This window comes from Melozone crissalis, unplaced genomic scaffold (genome assembly GCF_028551555.1).
Source record: "Melozone crissalis strain CALT ecotype California unplaced genomic scaffold, PUWL_Pcris_2 ptg000005l_1, whole genome shotgun sequence".
In the NCBI taxonomy this organism is placed as follows: domain Eukaryota; kingdom Metazoa; phylum Chordata; class Aves; order Passeriformes; family Passerellidae; genus Melozone; species Melozone crissalis.
The window spans coordinates 2,023,021-2,050,870 of NW_026535783.1; the positions used below are offsets into that span (position 1 = coordinate 2,023,021).

General features: G+C 37.5%; 1 protein-coding gene across 2 annotated transcripts in view; it reads left to right on the plus strand.

Moving 5' to 3' along the window:
• FBN2 (fibrillin 2) overlaps window positions 1-27,850 on the plus strand; it is a 122,787-nt gene that overhangs the window by 89,612 nt on the left and 5,325 nt on the right. For both annotated transcript variants that reach the window (XM_054282306.1, XM_054282314.1), the window contains exons 35-61: window positions 962-1,084; window positions 1,288-1,410; window positions 1,692-1,853; window positions 2,806-2,874; window positions 3,565-3,690; window positions 4,388-4,513; window positions 5,030-5,182; window positions 9,351-9,419; window positions 9,943-10,068; window positions 10,836-10,961; window positions 11,299-11,424; window positions 12,713-12,829; window positions 14,292-14,417; window positions 14,719-14,838; window positions 18,007-18,132; window positions 18,717-18,869; window positions 19,179-19,244; window positions 19,495-19,620; window positions 19,710-19,829; window positions 20,398-20,520; window positions 20,924-21,055; window positions 22,574-22,699; window positions 24,946-25,152; window positions 25,820-25,945; window positions 26,565-26,687; window positions 26,833-26,949; window positions 27,592-27,720. In XM_054282306.1, coding sequence (XP_054138281.1) covers window positions 962-1,084; window positions 1,288-1,410; window positions 1,692-1,853; window positions 2,806-2,874; window positions 3,565-3,690; window positions 4,388-4,513; window positions 5,030-5,182; window positions 9,351-9,419; window positions 9,943-10,068; window positions 10,836-10,961; window positions 11,299-11,424; window positions 12,713-12,829; window positions 14,292-14,417; window positions 14,719-14,838; window positions 18,007-18,132; window positions 18,717-18,869; window positions 19,179-19,244; window positions 19,495-19,620; window positions 19,710-19,829; window positions 20,398-20,520; window positions 20,924-21,055; window positions 22,574-22,699; window positions 24,946-25,152; window positions 25,820-25,945; window positions 26,565-26,687; window positions 26,833-26,949; window positions 27,592-27,720 — 3,366 coding nt within the window. The remainder of the gene's footprint in view (window positions 1-961; window positions 1,085-1,287; window positions 1,411-1,691; window positions 1,854-2,805; window positions 2,875-3,564; window positions 3,691-4,387; window positions 4,514-5,029; window positions 5,183-9,350; window positions 9,420-9,942; window positions 10,069-10,835; window positions 10,962-11,298; window positions 11,425-12,712; window positions 12,830-14,291; window positions 14,418-14,718; window positions 14,839-18,006; window positions 18,133-18,716; window positions 18,870-19,178; window positions 19,245-19,494; window positions 19,621-19,709; window positions 19,830-20,397; window positions 20,521-20,923; window positions 21,056-22,573; window positions 22,700-24,945; window positions 25,153-25,819; window positions 25,946-26,564; window positions 26,688-26,832; window positions 26,950-27,591; window positions 27,721-27,850) is intronic.

Genomic DNA, 27,850 nt, shown 5'->3' on the forward strand with positions numbered 1-27,850 from the left:
ACTTTTGGATGTTAGCCATTTATTTTCCCCAAAAAACGTATCTCTCAAATGGTTTCCAGAATTTACCCTTTCTCATATATTACTATGAAGAGTCATTTTATCACTTCTTAGCCTCTGGCTGAGGTAATCCAGCCAGGTTAAAAGTAGATATTTTATTACTGTAATAATTTTAATACCCCTTTTTCACATCTTGTGCAATATTAGTTCTTCCACAGAGCACTGTACTCAGGATTTCAAATTAAGATTTGGCTGTGCTTTTTAAAATGATATTAATGCTTTCCACTTCCCTGACTGTGCTAAAAATAATTCACTAATACTTGCCAGGACAGCATTTGCCTTTTCCACAGCTGCTTTATTCTGGCAACTTAAAAAGTCCTGCTGTCTGACAGTACATGGAGGGGGTTTTTTTCCACTCCTATCCTGCTTACTTTCAGCTCAGAAGTCTTTTACAGTTTGTGCCTAAAGCCATGGCTCTGCAGTCGGTGGTGTCAGTGTTCATCTCCTTTCCACACTGCAGCTGACAAAATCATCCAATTTTCTGTCAGTGTCTTTCAGCTTGATTTCATCTTCAATTTAGATGAGCGTGCAGTCCTTTAGATGCATTTTAGCTCATCTGTATGTAGTTACTACATAACTATTTCAATGTGGGCTTGAGAAAATCATAGATAATTCTTATACTTCCTGTATTCCTATTTTCCCTGTGTTTGTCCTCCAAGGAGATAGGACTTTTGATGCCTACACACTCTCTTTCTTCTTTTTACACTTTCTGTACAGTTACAAATTCACAAATAGAAATTTTATGTAGTATTCTACAAACTTAAAAATGTTAGTTTTTTAAATATTTTGCATGTGTCTCCTTTTGCTTTTATGGTGTTGTGACACGTAACAACAACAACAGCAATAATAATAACAATAATGTGGTAAAGCTGTGTAACTTTCTGATTTTAATACTTTCCTTCAGACACAGATGAATGCTCCTTCCAGAATATTTGCGTGTTTGGCACCTGCAATAATCTCCCAGGAATGTTTCGTTGTATCTGTGATGATGGCTATGAACTGGATAGAACTGGGGGAAATTGCACAGGTAAGTCATTGCTTTTCAGAAATACATCAGCAAAAAGGGGGGCTTCTTAAATATGAAGATGAACAAGGTTTATTTGTAGTCATTTCGCGAATTATTTTTAAGACTGTACTTCCGTTTCAGCTGAAATGCACTTGCATTTGAAAGTAAAATCATTATTTTCTGTCCAATGAGCAGATTTATGAATGTGGATTTTCCTGTTTTAGATATTGATGAATGTGCTGATCCCATTAATTGTGTTAATGGTCTTTGTGTAAACACTCCTGGAAGATATGAGTGTAATTGTCCTCCAGACTTCCAGCTGAATCCTACTGGAGTGGGTTGTGTGGGTAAGTGAAAAGCTTCCTCAACTATCACTTCAAAAATCACTGCTTTTATGCAAATAAGATAGAAAAATAGCAATTCCACCATTCTGCATATCCTGTTACATAGTTTTTTAGCGTTGTCTCTCTCAACATCAATAACTATCAATGTTCTTGAAGTGCCAATGGCTTCAAGAGCACAATGTTACCTGAATTCCTCCTCCTGGGTATGAAATTGCTGATGAATGCCTGCGGTTCTTTGCCTGGATCTTGGTGTGCAGCTGTAACCACGTGTGTTTCTTGCACAGATAACCGTGTGGGCAGCTGCTACCTGAAGTTTGGGCCGAGAGGCGACGGGGGCCTGTCCTGCAGCACAGAGATTGGGGTCGGAGTCACTCGCTCCTCGTGCTGCTGCTCGCTGGGAAAGGCCTGGGGGAACCCCTGTGAGACCTGTCCCCCTGTCAACAGCAGTAAGGAAATGTCCTCACCTTCCCCTGGTGCTGCCTTATTTCACAAGGGGTGGAAAAGGAATGTGCAGTCTCTGACGTTGGTCATTCAAGTCAAATGTCACGTTAGAGGGACCAGGGGTGTGGGCCTGAGCATCACAGATCTGACCTTCAGTCTGGTGTAACTGACTTGGTGCCTGTTCTCACACTAATAAATCACCTTTAGAAGGCACTTCCCACCAGGCCAGGTGATACTTTGGGTAGTTTTGGGCACTTTATTTTGCTCTTACTTTTCTCCCATTAAAAAAAAAAAAAAAAGAAAGAAAAAATTTGCAGATAAGAGGATAAGAGTGAAATAGAATGCATACATCTGCTGGGCATTTTTGCTCAGCAGCTCCAAGCTGGTAAGGAAATAAATTAATTATGCTTAGAACTCAAATCATGGCTTTGATTTGGAGGGCTTCATTATTCTCCAAAGCAGAATATTGATAACTGTTGTTGTGTATGTATAAGTCGCTCTTGAATACTTTAGAAACTCTTACTTAATAATAGTTGTCAGCTTTGAAGGTCTCTAGTGAATAATGCAACACAAATGTCAAGTGTGTTGTTCTTTACATAAGAATAGGAATTACAAGTTTGACACCTTTATCAGTGGCATACTGACATTTCATATTAAAGAACTAATCAAAACAGAAAATATGTGCTTCTGTAAGGACACGGTATGGAAAAATCAATATTGTGCCTGCCTCAAGAGTGTCTGAATTATGGTAATAAAAGAAAGCAGAAGTGCTCATTTTACATTGGTTTTCTGTTAATCTAATGCACATGTTTTATTTACTGTGAATAGGTCATAAAGTAGAAACTAAATGACTGTAGGGAAGAACAGCCATTAAAAACACAAGTGATATTTTATGATTCTGTTGCATAATTTTATTTTTTATGGGACTGACATGTCTCTTGTTATATTTTACTTCAGCTGAATACAATACTCTCTGTCCAGGGGGAGAAGGATTCAGACCAAATCCCATCACTATTATTTTAGAAGGTGAGTTTCTTATGGATGACTGTGATGATTGATATTGACAATAATAGTAAAAAAGGGGTCATCTTTGAAGAGGAACTGGATTTTTTCAAAAATCAGTATATTTTTGAAAATATACTAAAGCTAAAGCTATACGAAGCTAAAACAACTGTTTATGTGAATTGGGAAACAACATGAAAAGACACACAGCAAAAGAATATTGAAGAAGTCCAACACCATTTCAGTAGGAGAACAGTCTGGTGCATACCTTTTGTGTGCTTCCTTACTTTAACTGGATTTCAAAATTGGGCCCTGAAGGATAAGTCATTTATGAAAATTACAGCTCGTCAGCAGAAAGTGCAAATGTCAGGAAATATTCATCAGGCAAAGCAGCTCTGGTTCCAATAAGTGGGCAGAAGTGAGGAATTAGATGCCAAAATCCTGTAAACAGCAATAGAACATTGGGCTTAACAAGCTGAAACTGCTCCTTAAGGGCTGTTTGAATGGAAGACAATGAGCATCTTATCCATGCATTCCTGGAGGGCAATTTAGAAGAAAAAAAAAAAACAAAAAAAAACCCCAAAAAAGCCACACATGTCAGTTCAAAGCTACTAGCTCGCAAAATTTCAGGGCAGTACTTAAATTCTCATCTTTCTTTTCATTGTGGAATGAAAATATGGTGAGTGGGTTTTTTATTTTCCCTTCTGTTTTCAGACATTGATGAATGTCAGGAGCTGCCAGGCCTCTGCCAAGGTGGAAATTGCATCAACACTTTTGGCAGCTTCCAGTGTGAGTGCCCAAAAGGTTACTACCTCAGTGAAGAGACAAGAATCTGTGAAGGTTGGGTCCTTTAAAGCCTCTTTCTCTGTCACAGTGCAGTTATTATGGAACCACTACTTTTTAGCCTTAAATCCATAGGTGGGCATGGTACACCCCACCCTTACCTAGAGTATTCCCTAAAATCATTATCTTTGGCACCAGTGATACAATTAGTACAAAGCCTGGAATAGAACACTTGGATATATTGATGTTTATTTTAGATATTAGACCTCAGCCATGTGTATTCAGCAAACTAAGGGGTTATTAATGATTTCTGGCTTCTCACCCTGCAAGTTTTATGACGCTCTCTGCATTTTGGATGTGAGAGTACCAGTTTAATTTACTCAATATGAAGTAAAGTTCATACTGGTTTTCCTTTTGTGTTTGAGGTTTTTTGTAACTGTTAAAACCAAAATTGTAAATTGACCCTCAACAGTGACTAACCCTGCTCTGAGAAGAAGGTGTGAATGTCTTTTGTGAAGTTGATTTCAGTGGCAAGTTAGGAACTTGGAGTTTATTCAGTATGTTGTCTTGCACTTGAGAGAGCTAAGGCTAAACTTAGAGGTTAAAATCAGAGCTGTATTTTTCATGCTATTCTTTAAATGAAGGATTTTTGTTATCTTGGCATGGTTAATTATGGTTGTGTTCCTCAGAAATATTTGCTTGGCCTTGGACCTCCTCTCCCTCATTAACTGGAGTGTTTTTTCTTGTTTTCTAGATATTGATGAGTGTGTTGCACACCCTGGTGTCTGTGGTCCTGGCACCTGCTACAACACCTTGGGGAACTACACCTGCATTTGCCCCCCTGAATATATGCAGGTGAACGGAGGACACAACTGCATGGGTATGCAAAATGTCATCTTTACTAGAACTGCAAGATTATCAGGCTGTTTGAGGCCCAGACCCTGTGCTTTGTGTTTATTTTGACTGTTTTTAGCTCCCAGCTGGTGTCATACTGTCAGTAAAGAGATCCCTGTGATTGGCCTGCAACATTTAGGGGCTCTTGCTCCCTAACAGGGCTCACTGCTGTTCACTGGTTTATTTCAGCTGATCATTTCCAAATGGTGGGGTTTACCATACAAATGGATCTGTTGAGTATCTGCACTGTGTTTATGGTTTCTTAGGAGTTTGTCTTTTTCCCCCTTGTGTCTTTAAATCAAAACAGAAAATATGTCACACAAGCCTAAAGCAAAGACTGTGGATTACATCAATCCTTAAATTATTTTTTAATGCCTGTGTTCATGTTGCATTCAGAAAACTGAGTTAATGAATCTTGGTTTGGTAGGGGGTTGATGTTTACATAATATCACAATTATCGTCATGTTGGTTACTTCATAAGTGCTTCTTTTCTCACATCCAGACATGAGGAAAAGCTTTTGCTACAGAGGCTATAATGGAACCTCCTGTGAGAATGAGCTGCCCTTCAATGTGACCAAAAGGATGTGCTGCTGCACATACAATATTGGGAAAGCCTGGAACAAACCTTGTGAGCCGTGTCCAACTCCAGGAACAGGTAAAGCCTTCTGTGGTCACCCCATTTTGTTACTTTTTATGCTCATCTGCTGCTTTGACCTATTAACTAAAGTTAACATTTCATCCCAAGGGAACTTTTACTGAGCAGTTTCATAAAAGGGAACTTTTATTGAGCAGTAATACTGGTGTTGAAGGTACTGGCTGACCAGAGATACCTCCTGTCTAGTCTGTCCTCCAGCATAATTAATTTAGAACAGTGTAATTTAGTTCTTGATAGTTGGAGACACCTTTATCCTGGTAGTCCTAGTCTGTCAAAACATCAAAAATGGGTTTTGTACTAAATGTAGGAAGCCTTTCTAGGTTTTTCAGCTGTCTCACGTTTGATCTATGATCTGCTTGGTTGCATTTACATTTCCTCTACTGAAGGTGACTGTACTTGCAAAAATTGCCCAGTAAGTATGGCATTGCAACAGGAATTAAAAAATTCTATTCTGTAAATGGAGGTGAAAATAATAAAGGACAGTTCATTTTCAATCAGTCTTTATGGAATTGTTTTGCTGGAATAAGACGTCCCTGAAAGCTCAACTCGGAACAGTCATTGGTGGGAGAATCACCAACTCAGAGGGAAACCTGACATCCACTGAAAAGTTCTTTACATTTGAAAAAAGGAAAAAAGGTGCTTAGATAAAACTGAAAAACTCATGTGCCTGTTTTGTGCAAACACAGTTTATTGTTTAATATACTTGCCCCAGGTTTACTGGTTTAGTGACACTTAATCTATGCCTCGGGTGCTGTGATTTTAATATCATTTATCATTTTAGTGTAAAGAATTTATTACTTCATTCAAAGTGGTTTATCCTGGTGATTTGAGGTAAAAACCAGATAATTTAAGAAAGATTTTCCCTCACAGTAAGGAGGAGGAAAATGGCACTGAAAAGAAGAGGAAACTGCCTTTTCCTTCTTAAACAGGAGGAGGGAGAATGAAGGAATGCTCCTAGCAGTCAGGAATGGGAAATAGAAATGAACTGGAGAGAGGAAATACATGTTTCCTACCACAGAGAGCTCATGAAATTTTTTCCCATAGTCATTTATCTAAATGTTATAAAATTGTCACCATGGTGACAACATGACGAGAAGATTACAGCAAGCTGCTAGCAGGGATTCATACAATTAATGCTCTTGGGTGGAAGAAAGAATTCTCCTTTTAGATTTCTGACACTCAAATTCTCAAAAACTCCTGCAGCTTTTAATGATTTGTTAAAACCAGAATTGCTTGGTATTGTGCAAGCAGTTATGGGGTTGAAATATTTCCTGAAATATTTCAGTGTTGCATTGTTAGCTTTTCTAAATGGCTGTACTGTTTTTGCAGGCATGGTTGAACCTTTTTCACCATGAAAAGGGATTGTGTGGGGGATCAAACACAGCTTCCAAGTGGAAATGGTTGAATAGCTGCACTTGTGTTCTGTAATCAGTTGTTTTGCAATCTGGGTGAGGGCTGCACATCACAGACAGGGGTTGGGGTACACTGGCCTTACCCACGTCACCAGACTGAGCCCAGTGGCTCATTGGGGGCATTATTCTGCCCTGATGAGGATTGCAAGTGAACTTCACATGCCCATGCGTTTGTCTTTTTTCCCTTGGTGAAGAGAGCTCTTTCTTCCTTTTTTCTCTGTTTATTCTTAGCAATCAGTCTGTGTTTGATGACTTTAAGTAGTAAAGACTGTTTTGTTTGGTTTTACGCATTATGCGGATCATAACTGTTAGCATACAGACTTTAACCAGAAATAATAGTCCTTTTTTGTTTGGTTTTTTACCCAAAGAAGTGTAGAAAGCTGCTTCACTGTTACAAGGTAATGAAGAATGTACAGAACTCTTCCATGGTTTGGTAATTTCAGGAGTGCCTGATCTCAGGTTTTTTTCCTGTTATGTGACAGATCTTTTTGTCTTAAAAAATAATGTAGTTACAAGTATATGGGGTTTTGAAATATTTTTAAAGTCACTGATGCAAAGCCAGGCTTCCAGAAGGTAAATGTCTGGCATGCTTTTATGTGGATATTTTGGCAATTTGTATAAAGACATTTTCATACAATCCTTACCTAATTATATACCCTTTCTCTACACAGTAAAGACTGGGGAGAAAAATTGTGAAAAACTGAATTCACTGAAATTCATGAAACATGGAGGCAGCATAATAGAACTAAAGAGGTTCTGCAATACTTGAAGGATCCTTCCTCAAACTCCCAGACCTGATGTGTCTTATCATGGAAGCAGGTGATCACACAGGTGATCCTAGTGTCCCATGGGACAGGGTAGTGAGCACAGGGCTCTGTTTTTGTCTGGGTTATTTACTCACAGGCTTACTAACAGCAGTAAATGGCATAAATCTCCTTGCAGAAAAGAGCTAAGTTGCTAAGCCTCAAATCTTACACATAAGTAGTGTGTAAAATATTTTAGTGTATTATTATAGTAGCATGTATTAAAGATGTATCTATGAAAGGGCAGTAAATTGCTGGATGGTAAAGCACTGTGGGAGACAGTTCTGTAGCCCTTTACCCTACACTGCAAAAAATAACCTGGGTGAACATTAAGCAGACATTAAAGAGTAGGGCAGAAGAAAGTCGAAAATGCTGACGTTCAGATACACTGGATCCTGCTTGGCCTAGAGAAATGACCAAATATAATGAGGGAAAAAGATTTTTGCCAAATATCATTCTGAGCAGCGATTACCTAAATTTGCCCAAAATGGGGATGTTTGGTGTAAAGGAGGCAAGAATTATTCAATTTATAATGGTAGTTAAACTTTTCAGAATCATGAGCTGCTGAGGAGCTTCCATTAAAATGCAGATGGTAAATAACTCAAACTACAGCCAGTAAAGACTATAACTGCTCCAGATTAAAGAGCATTACTTGCAAGAATACAGAAGGAGCTCTTTGTTTTTCATGTTTGGTGCTAGAATAATTTGTCAGCATTTCAGGTTTAGAGACAAATCAAATGCAGGCTTTATACCCTTCTTTCTGTTGGGTAAAGAGGTTTCCTGTAGGTCCTCAGCAGCACCAACAGTGGACCAAGCACTCATGGAGGTCTCCAGATATTAAACTTCCAGAAACCCTTTGAATTTTATGTCAATCAGATGTTTTTGTAAATGTTGCTCACTTTTTTGAAGGATATTTCACTTTAACCTAATGCCCTGAATGTAGAAATAACCTGCCACACACCTTGAAATGCTTCCTTGGCAGTAGTTTGGAAACTGAATATTGAAACATGCTTTTTCTGGATAGCATGAATGCTGATAGGATCTAAAAACGTGCATGGTTATTGTTTGCAAACTGTTCATTCAAACTGGTTGTGTCTTCACACTGGCATTCCTTCATTTCCCTTAAACAGGTACACATTCCTCTGGTGGTATTATGCAGTTTTGACATGCTTATAGTTGTAGGCCTCTCATTTTTTATATTTCTACCTAGATAAAAAATTATTGCTGTAAATGTGTAATAACTTTTTGCCTGGAGAGCACTGTTCTGCCGCTAAAACCTCATGTGCAAAAATTAGTAGAATCCATGCTAGAAATTTTTCTCTGTATGTTGCAAACCCAAATTTCAAACATCCTTCCTAGAAAACTGTAGGTTAATTTATTTTACACACCAAGCATTTCCCACTCTCAAAATGCCAAAAGAGGATATAGAAGGAGCATATTAAAAAATGTGGGGCTTTTGGAGCATCTCTTTTTAAAGCACAGTCTCCATTCTGCTGAACAGTTCAGAGGAACTGATCTGAAGTAATGCCACAGAAAATAAAATAGATAGTATTGTGAAAGAAGCACAGGTACTGGTAAATTACTGGTAAATGTAAGCATCTGACTACAGATGCTTAGAAAACAGGAATAAACCTTAAGGACTTTTATTAAAAAAAACAACCAAACAAACAAAATCAAACCAAAACCTGATTGTATGACTGTGTATGACTGCATTCTCAAATTAAACATTTACTCATGTGCCAAAAACTGCAAAGATTTGGGGAAAGTATGTTGCTTTTTCAATTTGCATTAATATTTTGGCAGTCTGAATTTTCAGTAGAAGCTATAGAAGAACAATTGCTCTCCTGAGTAGATTTGGCTTGAAACAGCTCTGGAGTAGCTGGGAAGACTACAAGTAATTCTTGGGAGATGTATGCATTCCCTGAAAATGCATTGCTCTATATTTTCCTCTAGTTGAATTCAAGAGCCTATGTGGAAATATTCCTGGCTTCACTTTTGACATCCATACTGGAAAAGCTGTTGGTAAGTTTCACCACTCTTATTTTGTCCTAAAATTGTTTGGCATAATGTTTTTGTGCCTGCATAATGTTAACTAAAATAAGCATTTCATATATAAAGTTGTCAAATTTCATTTTGGAGTTCTAGTGGTGACACAAATTGTGACCAATTTTTACGTAAAATGTTTCCTTCTTGTTTTTAATACCACAACATTTTGTTGTGGTATTTTGTTCACCTGCCACCATTCGAGTTCATGATTTTGAGTTTTAGTCAATAAGTTAAAAAGCTTTGCCTTCAGAAATACTGTGGAACTTCTCTGCAGGATTGTGAGTTTTGCATCTTGGCCAATAATTAAGTGTAGCTCTGTTTTGATCAGTTCCTGAACTTCATGTGCCATTTTCTGTCACAATGGGCATGTGTGTGGTTTTGTAAGCTGTGGATTAAAGGGAACGTCTCAACTCAGTTTTAAACGCAGTGAAAATGAGAATCCTTGCAGTGTGTAAAGACATGATGAGCTGTACTTAAAAGTATCTCCTCTGCCTTTCAGACATTGATGAATGTAAGGAAATCCCAGGAATCTGTGCCAATGGAGTTTGCATCAATCAGATTGGCAGCTTCCGCTGTGAGTGCCCCACTGGATTCAGTTACAATGACCTGCTCCTCGTCTGTGAAGGTGACTTGAAATTTGGTTATTTTCTCCTTAGCCCCCTTACGCTTATCCTAAAGGGTGGGGGAACATTTAATTAATGTGGTTTTCAAAATCTAAGAGACAGACTCTGAGCTTTTGTAGGGCTTGAGTTTATAAATCAGTTTAGGTGCCTGTCTTTATTACGGATGCACATGCACTGTATAAAATTTGTAAATGTTTTCTGTAAAACCTCTAAATAGGTAGTCATTGCTTTTGTTTTGTTTTATTTTCGGGAGAAAATTTAATTCTTGTTCTTAGAATTTCTCAAAAAAAAGAATCTTGGATTCTTTTTTCCAACTTGTGTCTCTTCTGCTGCAGTTTTAGAGGCAGAGATATTCATAGAAGCTGATAAAGTTTTTTGTTTTGTAAAGCCAGTAGGAGATTTGTCATTTGTTCAAGAATTTTGTGCTAACATGTGCAACCTAAAAAGTTGCGAACTGTGCTACTTACATTTTCAGCCTAAAGGCAAAGAGGAAGTTTTTTTAAATACAAAAATTTCTTTAGGCAGATGTTGCAGATTTCCAATGTGACTTTGATGCGTGGTAAGTTGGATTCATGGGATCCTCTTTCATCCAAAAGGTGACATGGGTGAATGGTTTTGATTTTGCTTTTTGTGTGCATTCCCAGCACGCAGGGCTGGAGGTCAGGCTGCTTGAGCTTTATGTAGGACTGAGTTTTCCTCTTCCACAGACAGACAGTGAGTAAATCTGAGGCAGGAGTGGTTTCTGATGCCTGAACTCTTGGTTTTCCAGATATTGATGAGTGCAGCAATGGGGACAACCTGTGCCAGAGAAATGCTGACTGTATCAACAGCCCTGGGAGCTACCGCTGTGAATGTGCTGCTGGCTTTAAACTGTCACCCAACGGTGCCTGCATTGGTAAGAAATCAGATTACTTCTACTTTCTGTTACCTTGTGCATGCTGCTGTTTTGATTTATAGCCACATTTCTCAGTGAAAAGAAAGAAAAAGACAGAGTGATGTTTTTAAAGGACATTTTCTCGGTATCAGCCAAATCCTGACAGTAGTTTTATCCTCAAGGTGTGTAGGGAAGCACTTCCTGTAAAATGAAGTTCTCTTACGATTCAGATTTGCTTGCAGATAATTTTGCACCTGGTTTTAATCGTAACAACGGATTGTAAAAACATTATTTGTGTAAAACGAGGATATAATGGAGGTCGATGGCGTGCACCATCTGTTTTGTGTTTTTGTTATAGATCGCAATGAATGTCTGGAAATTCCTAACGTTTGCAGTCATGGCTTGTGTGTGGACATGCAGGGAAGCTACCAGTGCATATGTCACAATGGCTTCAAGGCATCCCAAGATCAGACTATGTGCATGGGTATGGAGAGAAATTACTCTTTCTTGTGTGTGGTTTTTTTTGGTTGTCCCCCCCTTTGCAGCAGGGAAGGTGAATCTGATTTTTTCAGTAGGTTATACTGACATTAAAAAACTGATCCAGGCATTTCTGGGGTATGTTTTTGTGAATAAAGTCTATGAAGTTGTCCTTGGAGGGGAAAAGTTAATTTGAAAAAAAACCCTCAGAACAAAACAGTGTCTTCTGAGATAGCTCCACATTACTGGAGAAACATTTCCACAGAAATACATCATAGTGGCTTATAAGATATAGAGTTTTATAGGATGTATCAGAGAGTGATAGAGCTTGGAGCTAAAACCACATATTTTCCAATTATTTAAATCTATTGAGTTCATGTGTCATTTAAAAAATCAGAATCCCCCTTTTAATGTAACTTTATACTCAATTCATGTGAAGATGATGACATGATAGAGATGATGCAAGAAATAAGATTGAACAGTAAGAATGTTCCTGCTCTTTTAGTTCATAATCTTAGTTCTACAGGGTTTTAAAATGAAAAGGTGATGCATTTCAACTTTAAACAGATATTTAAAACCTATTAATGTTGTAATATATATTCATATTTGCCTAGAATCTTCTTGTATTTAAACTAAATCACATTTGTCAGACGATTAGAGGAGGATATTTGGAAAAGTGACCTGTTTTGACAATGCAAAATTTTGAAGAACTAGCAGGACAAAATCTCAATAGCTTCCAGATCCCCATGAAACTCCAGGAATTACTGTAACACACAGGAGACATTGAACTTGTAGTGCCTTTTAAAAATGGATGTTTGCAAAAGTTTTTAAGCAGTCTTTGTAATTCTCGATGTGATACTGACATTGTCTATGTACTTAACATAAATTGAGTTGCATTTTCAAAAGCTTTTCATGAGCTCTGAGGTACAGTATGTACATAACAATTGATCATTTCAGGGCTGTGATGCCTTCATGTTCAGTCCTGATCACTTGTATATGTTAAAGAAATTAAGAAATGTTAGAATGGAAAACAAAAAGATGGAATGCCTTCAGATAATTGCACACACATTTATTTTTAAATATGAAATACCTTTTATTTTAAAACACATACATAAATTACATCCTGTAGTGTTTTTCTCTGTGTACTGAGAAGCTGTAAAAATCTGTAGCATAAACACAAAATGTGACAGATGAAACGAGGGACCAAAGTTCAGAATACTACAATTGTGCACAGACAGCACATCACCCATACCTGGGAAAACCTGTTCCCACCTGCAGTTTGTCTCTCCTTGCAGATGTTGATGAGTGTGAGCAGTATCCATGTGGAAATGGAACGTGCAAGAACACAGTTGGATCATACAACTGCCTGTGCTATCCAGGATTTGAATTAACTCGTAATAATGATTGTGTGGGTAAGAGACCTCAATCCAAGCTCTTATTGTCATTGCTGCTAGCTTGGCATGCCGAGGAGGACTGTGTGCAGTTAAAAAGAAGAGATGCCAGGGTGTGAATAAAGTTAATTGAATGCAGTAGCTTCTGCTGTAACCAGCCCTAGAGATTAATCCTTTCTGTTATGTCTTAAAATAATTAAAAGTGTTTTTTAATTACAGACAATTGAAACAATATAATATAATCCTAAATATCTGGACTGCTAGGGCAGCTTTCAGTTCACTGATGTTTTAATGCATCTCTGAACTCCTTTAGATTACCTTGGTATTTACAGCACATCTCTGGCTACAGGCACAGTCCACAGGCATCTCTTGTTCTATCCCACCACCAGTGCTGCCTCATGAATTTAAAATAATTCCTTTATTTCACTGTTTTGCTTGACTCTTGCACAGGGTGAGAAAGAAGACCAGCAGTAAGAAAGCCAGGACAGCTGATCTATAACCTAACAGCCAGATCTGCTCTCCTAAAATGAGCAAAATCATGCAGAGCCGACACAGGCATTGCTATTTCACATTCATAAAGTACAGGGTACCAAAATATCTGATGAGTTTGGACTGCTTTAATTCCTGGGTTCTTGTGATGAAGTAACCTGGGCTGATAAACAGGCTCAGAAACCTGAAGATCTCCCTTGTGCCGAGCATAAGCAAAGAAAAGAGGGAGGCTTTAGACTCCATCCTGCTACAGAAGGAAGACACAGCAAAGTTTTCAGCTTCAGGATAGAGCTAATACATCTTTAAAAAAGCATTTTAAATCCTCTTCTTGTCCAGGAAAGAAAAAAACTGAAGTAACAAGAATGTGCTGCAAAGTACAAGTTTTTCTCACAACTTGATGGTTATCCAAAATCCTTTTCATTTATTCTTCCTCATGCATATTTTTTCCTTATGCAGTGCTCCTTTAAGTCTGCATTACTGAAGTAACCCTACAAAATAACAAGAATTTGAAAACATCATTTCCAGAACTGCTACTAAGGAGAAAATCATCCTGTGGAAAGCAAATTACAAAGTGCAAAACTTGAGATTGGCAGGGACAGGTTTTTAGGAGGAAACTCAAGTGAATATCCATCCAGATAAAATCTAGAACACCCCATGTAACATTTTCTCCTCTGTTGGTAGACTTGGTGTCATGCAGTCCCTTACTAGTAATTGAATATCTCCAGCAGTAACTGAGGCAATGCTAGAAGCCTGGAAATTGTAATACTCTATAAAAAATTGTGGTTTAATTAGAATGTGCATCTTAATGCTCAAGTGAGAGTTACGTTCCTCCGGCTGTCAGCTGATTTCTTGTTGCTACAAAATGCATCTTTTCCACAGAAATACTAAGCATTGAAACTTGAGTGTGTTCATAACGTACTCTATGTAGTATGCTGGGACTCAACTCTCTCTTCTTGGGTTCAATTTTGAAATTTACAATTTTTTTTTTTATCAGATATTGATGAGTGCAGTTCCTTTGGTCAGGTGTGCAGAAATGGGCGGTGTTTCAATGAAATTGGGTCTTTCAAGTGTTTGTGTAACGAAGGATATGAGCTTACTCTGGATGGCAAGAATTGTGTTGGTAAGTATGAAACCACATGATGTTCAAGTACTGCTGAGCTGAAATAAACTGAAATAGGCTGAAATTAGCTGAAATAGCTACCATGTAGAGGGAAGCAACACAGTCTGAATAGCTAAATATCAAAAGAGAATGATGGTAACTGATATGCAAACACATTTTTTTTTAATAGTTGTTGATCCTCAAGCAGTTAATTGCCTTAGAAAAAGAAAATTAGTACAGAATCCTTCAGTGTTTTTCATGCTTTGTTATCATAATAATTACTAGATTCTAAACCTTTCTTGATTTCCTCCATTCCTCAAAGATACCAACGAGTGTGTGGCACTGCCTGGCTCGTGCTCTCCTGGTACCTGCCAGAATTTGGAAGGCTCATTCAGGTGCATCTGTCCACCAGGATACGAAGTAAAAAGTGAAAGTTGTATTGGTAAGGCAAGTTGTAACTGTTGCTCCTGAACAATTTAAGAATTTGTATGTAGTTCTAATTGGGTGGAAAGCAGTTGTACACCCTAATGGTTGTTAATGTCTCCTGACTTAAGCTGACAGGGAATAGGCATGAAAAGTCTTCAGGAAGAGATGTTAAAAAGGAAGGCAGAAGAATATTTTGTACTGTATAGTACTCTATTTTGAACATTGATGTCTTCATTAATGCAAAGAAAAATGCTTTTAAAAAAAGAAGTATTTTATCTTTCAGTGACTTTTGAAAAAATATAATTCATATAACAGGTGTTCTCATGGTATTTATGTAATTTTTTACAGAAGGTAATTATTGGTAATCAATGCATGAACTAAACATTTGGTTTCAGAGGGAAATGAAGTTTAAAAATCTTGATAAAAGTTATGGTGCTTATAGGAACAAGCAGTTAAGTCAGTTTCTTCTAGCAACAGTTTTCTGATTTTAATGTTATTATTTATATAACGTCTCTAAATTGCTGAGATTCCTAAGAGGAGAAAGAGGATACAGCAGACCAGTCATAAATTTTTATGTTCTAGCTTGTTCATACAGGTCTCACTTATAGCCTTGAATGCCATTCAGGAGCTGAATATCACACACTGAACTAAGATTTGCTGTGGCAGAGAGCAAAAATAAATCCAAATTACAAATCACTTTTCCAACAGAGCAAAGCAGGGGATCCTGTGAATTTATTGGGCATTTAAGATTTTTCTTACTGCCACCTAATCTGTGTGGCTGCAGAAACAGGAACCATTTTGCACTTTCTGTCTTGAACAACAGGATTTATTTTTCTAAGCCCCAGAGTTCTCTCAGCCACTTGTATCATGCCACCAATATTCAGTTTGCCTGCCAACTTCATGATTTCTTTTGGCAGCTGCTGGCTCCATATTAGCAGTTATGTTTGAGATGAATTCAAATCACCTGCAGTTCTAAAGTCATGAACGTAAAATAAAGGAAGCTTTTGGTTTTCAAGGAATGTTACTGTTTATGGCCACTTAGTACCTTCTCAGAATCCATGTTTTTGAGAGCATCACTGACTGCCAGTCAGATTTTTGCCCAAACTGAATGAAAGGGCCTTGCTTGCATTCTTTTGTCATTCTGCCACGTGTCCAGAAAATCTGAAGCAAGATCTAGGAAATGCCCAGATTATCACATGTGATTGCACTAAAACGTAGATTAATATTTTGACAGCCCTTGCAGCAGATGTTCCCCATTACTCTCCACTGATGTTGTATGCAAACAGCTTTATGAGAATCCATCAATGTCTGTGATGTGAGGGTTGGCAGTGGCTGATTGCTTTGTGAGGTCAGGGTGATTATTTGCAGAAAAAACAGAACTGGGGCCATAGAAAAATTCTTAGCTTTCACCTACCCATGTGATATATTCCCTTCCATTGTACAGGAATAAAAGGGAAAGGACTTGTTCAGTTCCACCGTCTGGCTAGCCGCCTCTCCATCATGGCCACAGAAAGAGCCTCAGCACCAAACCATTCACTGCAGTCATAATGAGCACTTCAAAAGAGCAACTTTCCTGTGCAGCTGAATTGCTGAGCTTTGTATATTAACAGCTATCACTGAAAATTATTTACCATTAGGAAATAATGGGAAATTATTTACCATTTTCTCTGAAATAAGCTGACTTAAAATGCTTCACACAGAAAGTAGCCTGGGAAGCTACTGCAGAGTTCAGCCAGATGCCAGATTGTGCTGCAGTGGTTTGTCCATGTGCTGTACCTAAAAGCAATTTCTGAAAGTGGGAGTCGAGGTAGTATTTCTCAGAAATTACATCACAGACTCTACTCCACCTGATTTCTTCCTTCACTCCACTTACATTTCCCAAATAATGAAGATTGTATTTCCATTGTTTTCTTACGTGCTGAAAACAGGGTGGTTTTCTAAAATTCAGAACAGCAGAGAATTCAGTAAATATGGGCAAAAATGGCGCTACAAGTCTGAGTATTCAACATCCATGGAGCTAATTTTCATGGAGAGGGCCTTGTTCCTGCCCATGCTTTGGCCGAGCTCTGTGTGGCTTTTGTTGTAGAACGCTTATATAGCCACAGGCTTCTGTGTTGGTTCTTCCAATATTCCTTACTGAAAGACTCAAATACCATTGTACTTTGAAGATTATTAAAATACATCTCACAATTTATCAGATTATAATTACCTTTAAAAATTACATTAGCAAGGCATTTCATATATTATTTTAGTATTTGCAGAATAGGATAAGTCAAAATATAGTTTTGAATAATAGATATGAAAAATTAAGTGTCTCTTAATATATTATTTTCCTGGTTTGCCTGTACAGTGAGGGATTTACACCTGATACTGTTGGAGCTGCACAATTTTACAGGCACTTAGAGATTTACTAAATACTTAGAGATTTGCTAAATACTAATACTTTGGCTTATGCCTTTAATAATTATTTAAAATAGTATTTCATTATATGCTGCTATTAAAAAATAAATCTTAACTGCCTTCTTACAATAATAGTAATAGATGATAGATTATTTAATAGAACAGGAATACATTTTAAATAGCACAATGAAAGTGGCAGTTAAAGACTGCTAAATATAAATCTGGGCATGTAAATACAAGTAAAGGTGTCACTCTACTAATAAGTAGCTATAGTTTCAGTCCCCGAATCTGACTGTATATGAGAAAAGTATACCTTTAATTAAAAAGAACTCCCAATGTACAGATTTTAAAAAATAATCTTTGGGTGTTTTATGGATACATTTCTGTTGACATAAAAATAGTGTTCCTATGGGAAATATAATCTGAAAGCATTTGTTTCATGTTTATATTTTGAGTATAATGAAGAGCAGAGAGTGGTGTTTGGAAAAGAAGGTGCATGCCAGTGAAAAACTCTTGATTTGAAGGAGTCAGTGAAACCTACAGCCTTTAATATTTCAATTACTTAATTAATTTTGAGTCTAATGAAGAGCAGAGAATGATGTTTGGAAAAGAAGGTGCATGCCAGTGAGAAAATCTGATTTGAAGGAGTCAGTGAAACCTAGAGCTTTAACTCTTGGTCAGTTTATTGGAAACTTGCTTTAGTTAATCAGTCAGTCAATAAACAAACAATCTTCCTTGACCACAGCAAGTGAGATTGTGGTGAGGTTTCTCTGTTGCTTTACAGATATTAATGAGTGTAATGAGGATCCCAACATCTGCCTCTTCGGGTCCTGCACCAACACCCCGGGAGGTTTCCAGTGCATCTGTCCCACAGGTTTTGTCCTGTCTGATAATGGGAGGAGGTGCTTTGGTGAGTTCATGGACAAGGAATGCAATAACTCAGTCTAAAAGATGACAGATACTCTGTGGAAACCCCTCCCAGTTTATATCTTTATGAGGATTGCTAACTGATTTTTTAAAAGTATGAAAAATACAGGTCTTACGTTATTTCTCTCAGGGCAGATGGTCATCTGTTGTGGTGTTGTGAGGGTCCCCAGGATGAGGTGAGGGATGAGAATTGACTCCAGGTTCTCAGAAGGCTGATTTATTATATAATGATATTATATTAAAAGAAAATTATATACTAAAACTACACTAAAGAAAGAGAAAGGAGACATCAGAAGGCTAAAACAAGAATGATAATAAAACCCTGTGACAGAGTCAGAGGTCTGACACAGTTGGCTGTGATTGGCCATTAATTAATAACAATTCACATGCTGGGTAAACAGTTCTCCAAATCACATTCCTCTCAGGGAGAAGCTGAAGCTGAAGCTTCCCAGCTTCCCAGGAGAAGAAATCCTGGTGAAGGAATTTTTCAGAAAATATCACAGTGACAGTCATCATCTGATTTGGGAGAAGGTTCTGTCTCTGCCTAACTGTATTTTCTTCTCCTAGACACTCGTCAGAGCTTCTGTTTCACCAACTTTGAGAATGGGAAGTGCTCAGTGCCAAAGGCTTTCAACACCACAAAGGCCAAGTGTTGCTGCAGCAAAATGCCAGGAGAAGGATGGGGTGATCCTTGTGAGCTCTGTCCAAAGGAAGAGGAAGGTGCACATTTAAAGTTTAAAATTTGTTGCTGGGGGAAAAGGAGGAGCACATTCGTGTTGTACTTTTCGTTCATTAGAAGGAGAGATCTTTCTGGCATTTGCTCTCAGTGGCTTTTGCTAGAATGATTTTGCAATTATTCAGCAAAAGGAGTAAAATTAAATGGAAGAAACGACAGGTGAAGAAAAATACTAATTTCTTGGTTTTGCCCTGTAAAGACCTGAACTTTGGTCCTTTTTGGATGACTTTAACCATTTGTCATGATTCTGTCTCTCACTTGCTCTGTTTTGTAAAGAAAATGTATCTCTGCAGTTGCTTTTCAGGACCTGTGCCCATATGGTCATGGAACTATTCCTGGAATTGATGATACACGTGAAGGTAGCTATTCTTCTAAACATAAAAAGTAATATTAATACTTAAAGCTACACTTGGATATTGTAGCATGTGACAGTTTATTCTTCACAGCTCCTGGTGACAAGAGGCTGACCTGTAAAATATGTTAAAAGAACACTTCTGGAAGTGCATGCCTCGAGACAAACATAACAGGGTGCTGAGGTTTTTTTAAATGCTTTTTTTGAGACTTGAAATGCATCAGCTGTGTGGCTGTTAATATCTTCCTGCTTTTTAGATGTCAATGAATGTCTTGAAAGCCCAGGGATTTGCTCCAATGGTCACTGCATCAATACTGATGGATCGTTCCGCTGCGAGTGCCCCATGGGGTACAACTTGGATTTCACAGGAGTGCATTGCGTAGGTGGGTGCAGTTACAGGAATTGGAGCTCTTGAATTTAAAGCACAACTTGTCCCCGTTCTCTTCACTCTGCATTTGTTCATTATGAGCAGATACAGATGAATGTTCCATTGGCAACCCCTGTGGAAACGGAACATGCTCCAACGTGGTTGGCAGCTTTGAGTGCAGCTGTCACGAAGGATTTGAGCCAGGCCCAATGATGAATTGTGAAGGTAACCTGTCCTCTTCTTTTTTTTTTTTTTTCCTTTGGCTTTTGTCCAGCTTTTGTCAGCATTCAAATTACTTCATTAGCCATGTTTTTCATGCTGTAGTAACTCAGAGGAAAAAAAAGTTTCTATGCTTTGAAATATGTCATTGGAAAAGAAATCTGAATTGCTTTATGCAGAACTTTGAGTTTATCACAGGACTTCCCACACTCAATGGGAATGCCCCATGTGGGGCATTCTCAAAAATGTTATATTTTATGAATCATAATTAGTTTGCTTTCTGAAGCTGACATTTCTCACCACACAAAAGTACATTAAATATGAGCATATAATAAAAATCTGAAATAGGCCTGCCCTAACTTGCCATACTAAGCTCAAGTAGTTCTATGTATATACTATGCCATTATTCTTAAGCAGAGCATTGTTGAGTTTTCTCTAGTTACTCAAAAGCTAATGGTTTGAAATACCTTTCAGATAATTTTAGCTGACAAGAGAAACATAGGTGTAAGAAAACCTTCTTGGTGATTATTTTGCTACATGGTGGAGAATGCCTGTTGTGTTTCTCTCTGCTCAGATATCAATGAGTGTGCTCAGAACCCCCTGCTCTGTGCTTTTCGTTGTATCAACACTTACGGTTTCTATGAGTGCACCTGCCCAGTGGGATATGAGCTGAGGGAAGACCAAAAGATGTGCAAAGGTAATGACTGATGTATGAACTTATCCCCACCTTCCATCACCAGCCCATAATCCAAATATTTCTGTGCATCTTGCATTCATCCCCTACAGTGGAATGTAGCCAGCAGCCCAGCAGGTGATGATTTGCTCTTTCAGAGCTCACAAAAAAGCAGTATTTAGTGTTTTTGTCAGCAGGTATAACCCTTGATGGGGAGTGCAAAGCCAAGAAGTGTCACAGTGGGGAATTTCATCTTTAACAGGACAAGATGATACAGCTCACAAGGATCAAGATAACTCCGTATAATCATACATTTTGGACTTTTCCTTCAGTGCTTTTACTTAGGGAAGCCTGTACGTCTTTTCTCTTGAAGGAGCTGAAGCGACTGGAAGAAAGTTCAAACACAAAATCTGTATTTTTTTCCCAGATCTAGATGAGTGTGCTGAAGGTCTCCATGACTGTGAATCAAGAGGCATGATTTGCAAAAATCTGATTGGTACCTTTGTGTGCATTTGTCCTCCTGGGATGACCCAGAGACCTGATGGAGAAGGATGCACAGGTAAAGCTTAGAAGGGGAAGGAGGCATCTAATGGAATATACGAAAGCAAAACTAAATTAAAAATCTTTTATATAGGTGTATATGTATACATACACACACATCTATATATGCACATTTATATATAAATTTATATAATTTTTTCTGATTTTATGCACATAATTTTTTTCTGATTTTTTATATATATACATATATATATATTTTCTGATTTTACATATATATAAAATCAGAAAATAAAATTTCGTGAAGGACATTTAAGATATCTAATGATGCCAAGCATCTTAAACTTTTAATTTTGTTTCAGTGTGAGTTCTAATTGACTAATAAGAACAAAAACTTAATTACTGTAAAGCTAAATCCCGACGTTTTTTAGTTAGTTGTTGCATCTAAAAAATTAATTTGCCAAAAAAATGAGACCTTGGTTTATGGGTAGGAGGCAAGACTTTCATAAATAAAAAGCAACATTTCCTTTAGTGTTAGTATAAATAATGTGTCACTTCTTTAAACAAGACTCCTAGGATTCTGAAACCACCTATAAATGCCATAAAGGATGAAAGATATGGAAACTTTCAAACTTTTGAACTAGTTCCAAACAATTCCCCATCCTGGAAGTAAACAAACACTTTTTCTCTGTCATTTACTCAATTAGTTGAGTGGGAGACAGTACCTGTATTTTAGCAAATTGTACTTTCTTCTGGTATATAGAGGAAAAAAACAGGGCCATTGCAAAATTCTCTGGGCAAAAAAAAAAATTAAATACCCATCTTAGTGAAGGTTTTTAATAAAAGTATTTTATAAAAATGTACTTTCAGCAAGAGAATGACTGTTCTCTTTTGGAGAGCTTTATGATTTCTTTTTATATTTTACAGAAAATAGTCTTTATTAACATTTCTTTTGGCATATAATTCTGCCTTTAAAGAACCTGATATTTTCCTGAGATTTATTGTAAGCATCTAAAAAATTTGTGTAATTGCTTACAGTATGTGTGCCATTAGCTATGGAAGAAAATACATGACAACTATAAACTTTCAGGAAAATATCATGTGGACTGAATAATGACTTATTGTGGGAGAGATCAAATGTATTCAGAGACTTGATAATTATAGAGTGAAGATTTGTCACTCAAATCATGCATGTGTTCCAATTTTATTTAAATTTTACTTACCAGCTAAATGTTGTGACTGCATCTTGCTCTGCTGCGTTTTCTGCTTCTTGTTACAAGCTGTGAAGCATTAAAGCTTTTGTCCTGTGATGAAGTACAGAAGGAATGGAATAGGAAAATGCTCATTTGAAAGCCATTTCCAGGCTTAATCAGTTGATTTTTCCACTTCTGGAAAATATTTTTCAAATGCTATATGGAATAGTTAATGTATTCTAGAAATTCTGATTTATTTTCTTGTAACGAATTGCCGTGGTTGTTGTCAGTGTAATTATATTTTATTTTTGTTCTTACTGTTTTCTGTTACTGTTATAATTTTATTGATGTTATTATATTTTTTAATGAAATTTTAAATTATAAAGATGAAAACGAGTGCCGCTCCAAGCCAGGTGTCTGTGAAAATGGACGTTGTGTGAATATTGTTGGCAGCTACAGATGTGAATGCAACGAAGGATTCCTGTCCAGCCCCTCAGGCATTGAGTGCCTAGGTAAATGTCTCTCTTGTACACATTTCATCTCACATTACAGTGTAAATGTTGGGAGAAAATTACGCTTCTGAAAACCTATCAGCTCTCATATCTTCAGAAATTAAATAATTACACTTCTCAGGTAAATAATGGTACAATATTAAATAATATTATTAAATATTATTAGATAATTTTAGGAATTAATAGCTTGTAGCAATCAGGCTGCACATAGAAGTGTCTTAATTCCGTAGGCAAAATACAGGGATTTTTAAAGGAGGAGAATTTAGTCACCTTTAGATAATTCAGAAATGGATGCAGAGTAAAGTTGAGCGTTTGCTTATTCAGAATGTGATTCTAAGCACCATGTGGCAGCTAGGCATCTGAATTTCTCCACTTTTAATTCAGACATAAAATAGTGTGATTTTACCAGAAAATTGCAAGATTTTTTTTTTTTTTGAGGCAGGCCTGCAAGATAAATGCTCCTGAAGGGTTTTTGTTCATCAACCTGTATTTTCTTTTTAATACATCCATATTTATCATTTGCACCACAAAATTCATCATTCCCTTTTTTTGGAGTCAAACAGAACAGCAAAAATTTACTTTTTCTTGACCAGTGTTCAGGGTGTGTTTATTTATTTATGTATTCTTGCATGAAAAAAAACATAATTATCTTATGCCATTACTGTAAAACCAGCTCCCTCTAAATTGTCATGAACAGTGTGCTGACTTCATGGCTAAACAATAACATTGAAGTGCAGAGTATTTCCTGAGGATTAGAACCAGATGGGAAGAGAAAACTGCAGTCTGTTAACCCCAGCCAGTCATTAATGCCTAGGAAATACCCTGTTTGGAGGTCATTATTGCTTTATATATTTAATATGTAATTTTCCTATTATTTTCTGCCTTGGGAAGGTTTGCTTTTTGCTGCTTTTCCTTTTGGGTTTCCTGGGTTAGAAATTACAATGAAAAATGGATTTGGCAGAAACACAGAATTTCTTCTGAATTATAGCACGAGCATTAAGTCACAGATTACATTTTTCTAAATACATTGTGGAAACCTTTACATTCCACTCACCTTAAAATTCATTCCCCATCTCAAAGTGGGGACAAAGTGTTTATGTGTTCTTCGGGTCATAATGTCTCTAAAACCTACACAGTGTCCCTGTCCCCAGAGTCTTGCAAATTACTACAGCAAATATTGTGTTTCACAGAACTGACACTTTCAGTGAGAACAGCTTTATTTGGTGTAAAAAGTTAAGTTGGCAGGTGGACAAATTAAGTCTTTCATAAAGGCAAAGTTTGCTTTTTGCCTAATTCTTGTAAGACATGTACAGATTCTTTTAATCTGTAAAAGACAAGGTCAGCTGAGCATTGATACATTTACACATTTTGAGGGATCGCTATTGGCTTTGAGAGGAAAAAAAAGAAAATCTTTTATATAAGAAACATAAGGATTCTCAGATCAGTAATTGACGGTGTCTCCATTTTAATCAAGAAAAGAGACAGATGACATAGAAGAGAGAAGAAATTTTATTTTCTATATAGGAGATAAAATCTCTGCAAGATTTGGAGTTTCTAGTAGCACTGGAAACTGGGATTTCTTTTCTCCTCAGCTGCCTGTTTGAAGGTAACCTGTAGGAGCCCCATGACTTTAAAACTTTGCTCCCCTTTCATTATTGATAGGCATTAACCGAAAAGGTTAAAAATTAAAATAGACTTTGACAGGACCATACCAACAATGAGGCCATACAATTCTATTTTATTCCCCAACAAAATTCTCGGAGTACTACTGAAAAAGTAATGAGTTGCATATACACTTTTGAGTTGTAAGGATTTTTTATTTAAACCACAGCAGGATAATTACAGATGATCAAACATGTTATTTTGGCCAGTTAAACAAAACAAACTTCTAACCTCACTCCAAATAAATCATTGAAATACAAACACAACATAGGCAGCTGAAGTGGAAGCTCAGTTTTACTCTCAGACTTTATCTTATTTTACCAAGAGCGCAGCTTTCCTAGAAGCAAAACTCTTACCCAGCTCATGCAGACACTGAACATTAGGGGTGTCTTGGATATATTTGGAATGGCAGCATATTACCACACAACAATTCTGAAATGCCAAATCAAGATGGACCTGATGGTAGCTAATCACCTTCTGCTGCTTGCCTGTCGTGACAGAGAGCCGCAATAATACGGCAGATGCTGAACGGAGCAGATCTTTCTCTCCTTCCCTACTGCAGCCTGTGTCCTTCTCCCTCTCAGATAACCGGCGGGGGTTTTGCTTTGCTGAGGTCCTGCAGACCATGTGCCAGATGGCTTCCAGCAGCCAGAGCCTTGTCACCAGGTCCGAGTGCTGCTGCGACGGCGGCCGCGGCTGGGGGAACCAGTGCCGGCTCTGCCCCCTGCCCGGAACCACCCAGTACAAGAAACTCTGCCCGCACGGGCCCGGCTACGCCACAGATGGAAGAGGTATTTGCAGGGATGAAAAGAGGAGGAAAAGGGGAAAAGCATGTGCTCACATGCCTAAGGAAAATGCAAGAATTCTCTTTGAAGTTCCTTCGGAGGATTTCCTGTTAAACAACCGAGTTTGATTTTTCAAATAGTGCCGAGAGAGCAGAAATTAAAAACACATTTGGCAAACAGATCAACTGGGCGCAATTTTCAGAATTAAGATCTGGTTGGAAGTACCAACCAGCAACTAAAACCTAGAAATGATCCCAAAGCTTTTGCATTGCTGAAAACTTGGACACATGGCAAAGGCAGCAACCTTTAACAATGATCTCATAATGCTCTGCAGGTACTATTTCCACACAGAAAGAGGCAAATGTGTATTTTTTAATGTTGGTGATAATTTTTGACGTGGAAGTAGTCGTAAGAAAATTCTCTTGTATGGGCTGTTATTTGGAGTTGGCAAAACTGGAATCTCAGTACACAGTGAAACAGCAGGAAGGTGTTGGGACAAAGAACAGAAATGAGATTTGAAACATGTTTGGCTTTGGAGTAAGATCCATTTTTAAAGAGGGAGAAGGGAGAAGTTCCTGTCAGAAGCATGATGATGAGGAACTGCAAAAATGGAAAAGAATAAAAAAGTAGAATTGAATACTGAGACATGACATATTTAATAATTTCTATACAGATATTGATGAGTGTAAGGTCCTGCCAAACCTGTGCAGGAATGGACAGTGCATTAACACCATGGGCTCCTTCCGGTGCTTTTGCAAAGCTGGCTATACCACTGACATAACTGGCACATCTTGTAATGGTAAGATTCATTAATTAATCATCAGTTGAAGTAATTATCCATTTTGGTTTTTTTTAGTTGTTACACAGTGATGTACCAACCTTTGTAAACACTTGTTGCAAACCTTTTTTTTTGGTCTCTTTTAGCTCACACCCTTTATTTCTTTCCCTAATACGCATTTCTGGTTTTGTGTTTCATTTGGGGAAATGGAGGAACAAGCTCTGCTGGCAGAATTCCTGCAGTAGAATGATCACTGAAGTTGTTTAAAGCTCTGCAACCACTTTAAGTGGCAAACCAGCTCATTACTTCATTTCTACATTTGTTCCACTTTTTTGTTGGTTTGCTGGTACAAGTATACCATAGTATACCAAAAAGGAAATATTTGTTGCTTAGATGCAAATACCAATGCCACTCTCCCTCTAGTGTTTTTCTCCTTCAAGACAGTTTGTTGTGGTAGTAGCAGCCCCACATAAATTCCACAGCAACACATTCACAGAGAAGAGAATAGGAACCCTGAACAAATGTAAATGGGGGGCTTTCTTCTTCGAGCATTTTTCTCTAAAAGCTTGTGCTGTGTAGCAAACATCTTTCTGTCAGAGAGATGAGGACAAAAGATAACCTCATATTTTCCTCTCGTTAGATCTTGATGAGTGCTCCCAGTCCCCCAGACCATGCAATTTTATCTGCAAGAATTCAGAAGGGAGCTATCAGTGCTCATGCCCCAGGGGCTATGTCCTTCAGGAAGATGCAAAGACATGTAAAGGTAAGAATGTTATACACAGTACCTTTTGATTTGGTTACAACTTAACTTTGAAGGAATTGGTTTTGACGTGCAGTATTTTTATCAGATTTGATTAAATGTGCCTCTTTGTTGACTTTTTTAAGACAACAGCATCTCTTCCTTTCAGATCTTGATGAATGTCAAACCAAGCAACACAATTGTCAGTTTCTCTGTGTCAACACCCTTGGAGGCTTCACATGCAAATGTCCACCTGGTTTTACACAACATCACACAGCTTGTATTGGTAAGAAAAACACCGATTTTCTTTCATAAGCTTTTCTGTAAGAACAACATTCTCAACTATCTCTTGTGCTCTTTATGCAGAGCAATAGTGTCAAGAGGGCAGAAAACAGATTTTGAAATGGAGCAATTATAGCTAAAGAGAAAATGAGTCTATCCAGTCTGTCCACTATTTCTGTTTTCTTGGTTAGTAAAGAGTTGTACATGTTTAATACATCTTATTATGTTCTAAGTATAACCACATGGAGACAAAAGGGTGAATTATTAAAATCTCATTTAAAATGTAGTTAACCAAAACCAGACTGCATTTTCTTTTTTTAGTTGATACAGATGTCTTCAGATCTTAAGCATATGTATAAATCTTGCCAACTGAAACTGTTTTAGTTCAGCTAACACAAAAGGGCAGCATTTTACCAATATCAGCAATTACATTCCAGACTCATATCACAACTGAACTACCACTAGCACTTCCAATTTATTAATTACTCATAGCTCTGCATGAGTCTCCAGTTCATCTGGCATTTAAAAATGAAAAGGTACAAAATAAAATGCTGCACCTTTGTGGATTTTGTTTTTGTTTTACATGTACATGTCCAACATGATGCCACAAGGTAAACCGATCTTATCTCTCCTCTGTATTTTGAAGATAACAATGAATGTGGTTCTCATCCATCCCTGTGTGGATCAAAAGGAATTTGCCAAAACACTCCTGGAAGTTTTACCTGTGAATGTCAAAGGGGATTTTCTCTGGATTCTACTGGATTAAACTGTGAAGGTAACTAGGAACAGTCAGATTTTTTTATGGTGTGGATCCTTACTTCAATTTCTAGTGAACCATTTGATGTTAAGGACAGAGAAAACAGAGCACCAGCCACAGTAAAAGTAATTACAAAAAGAAACTGGAA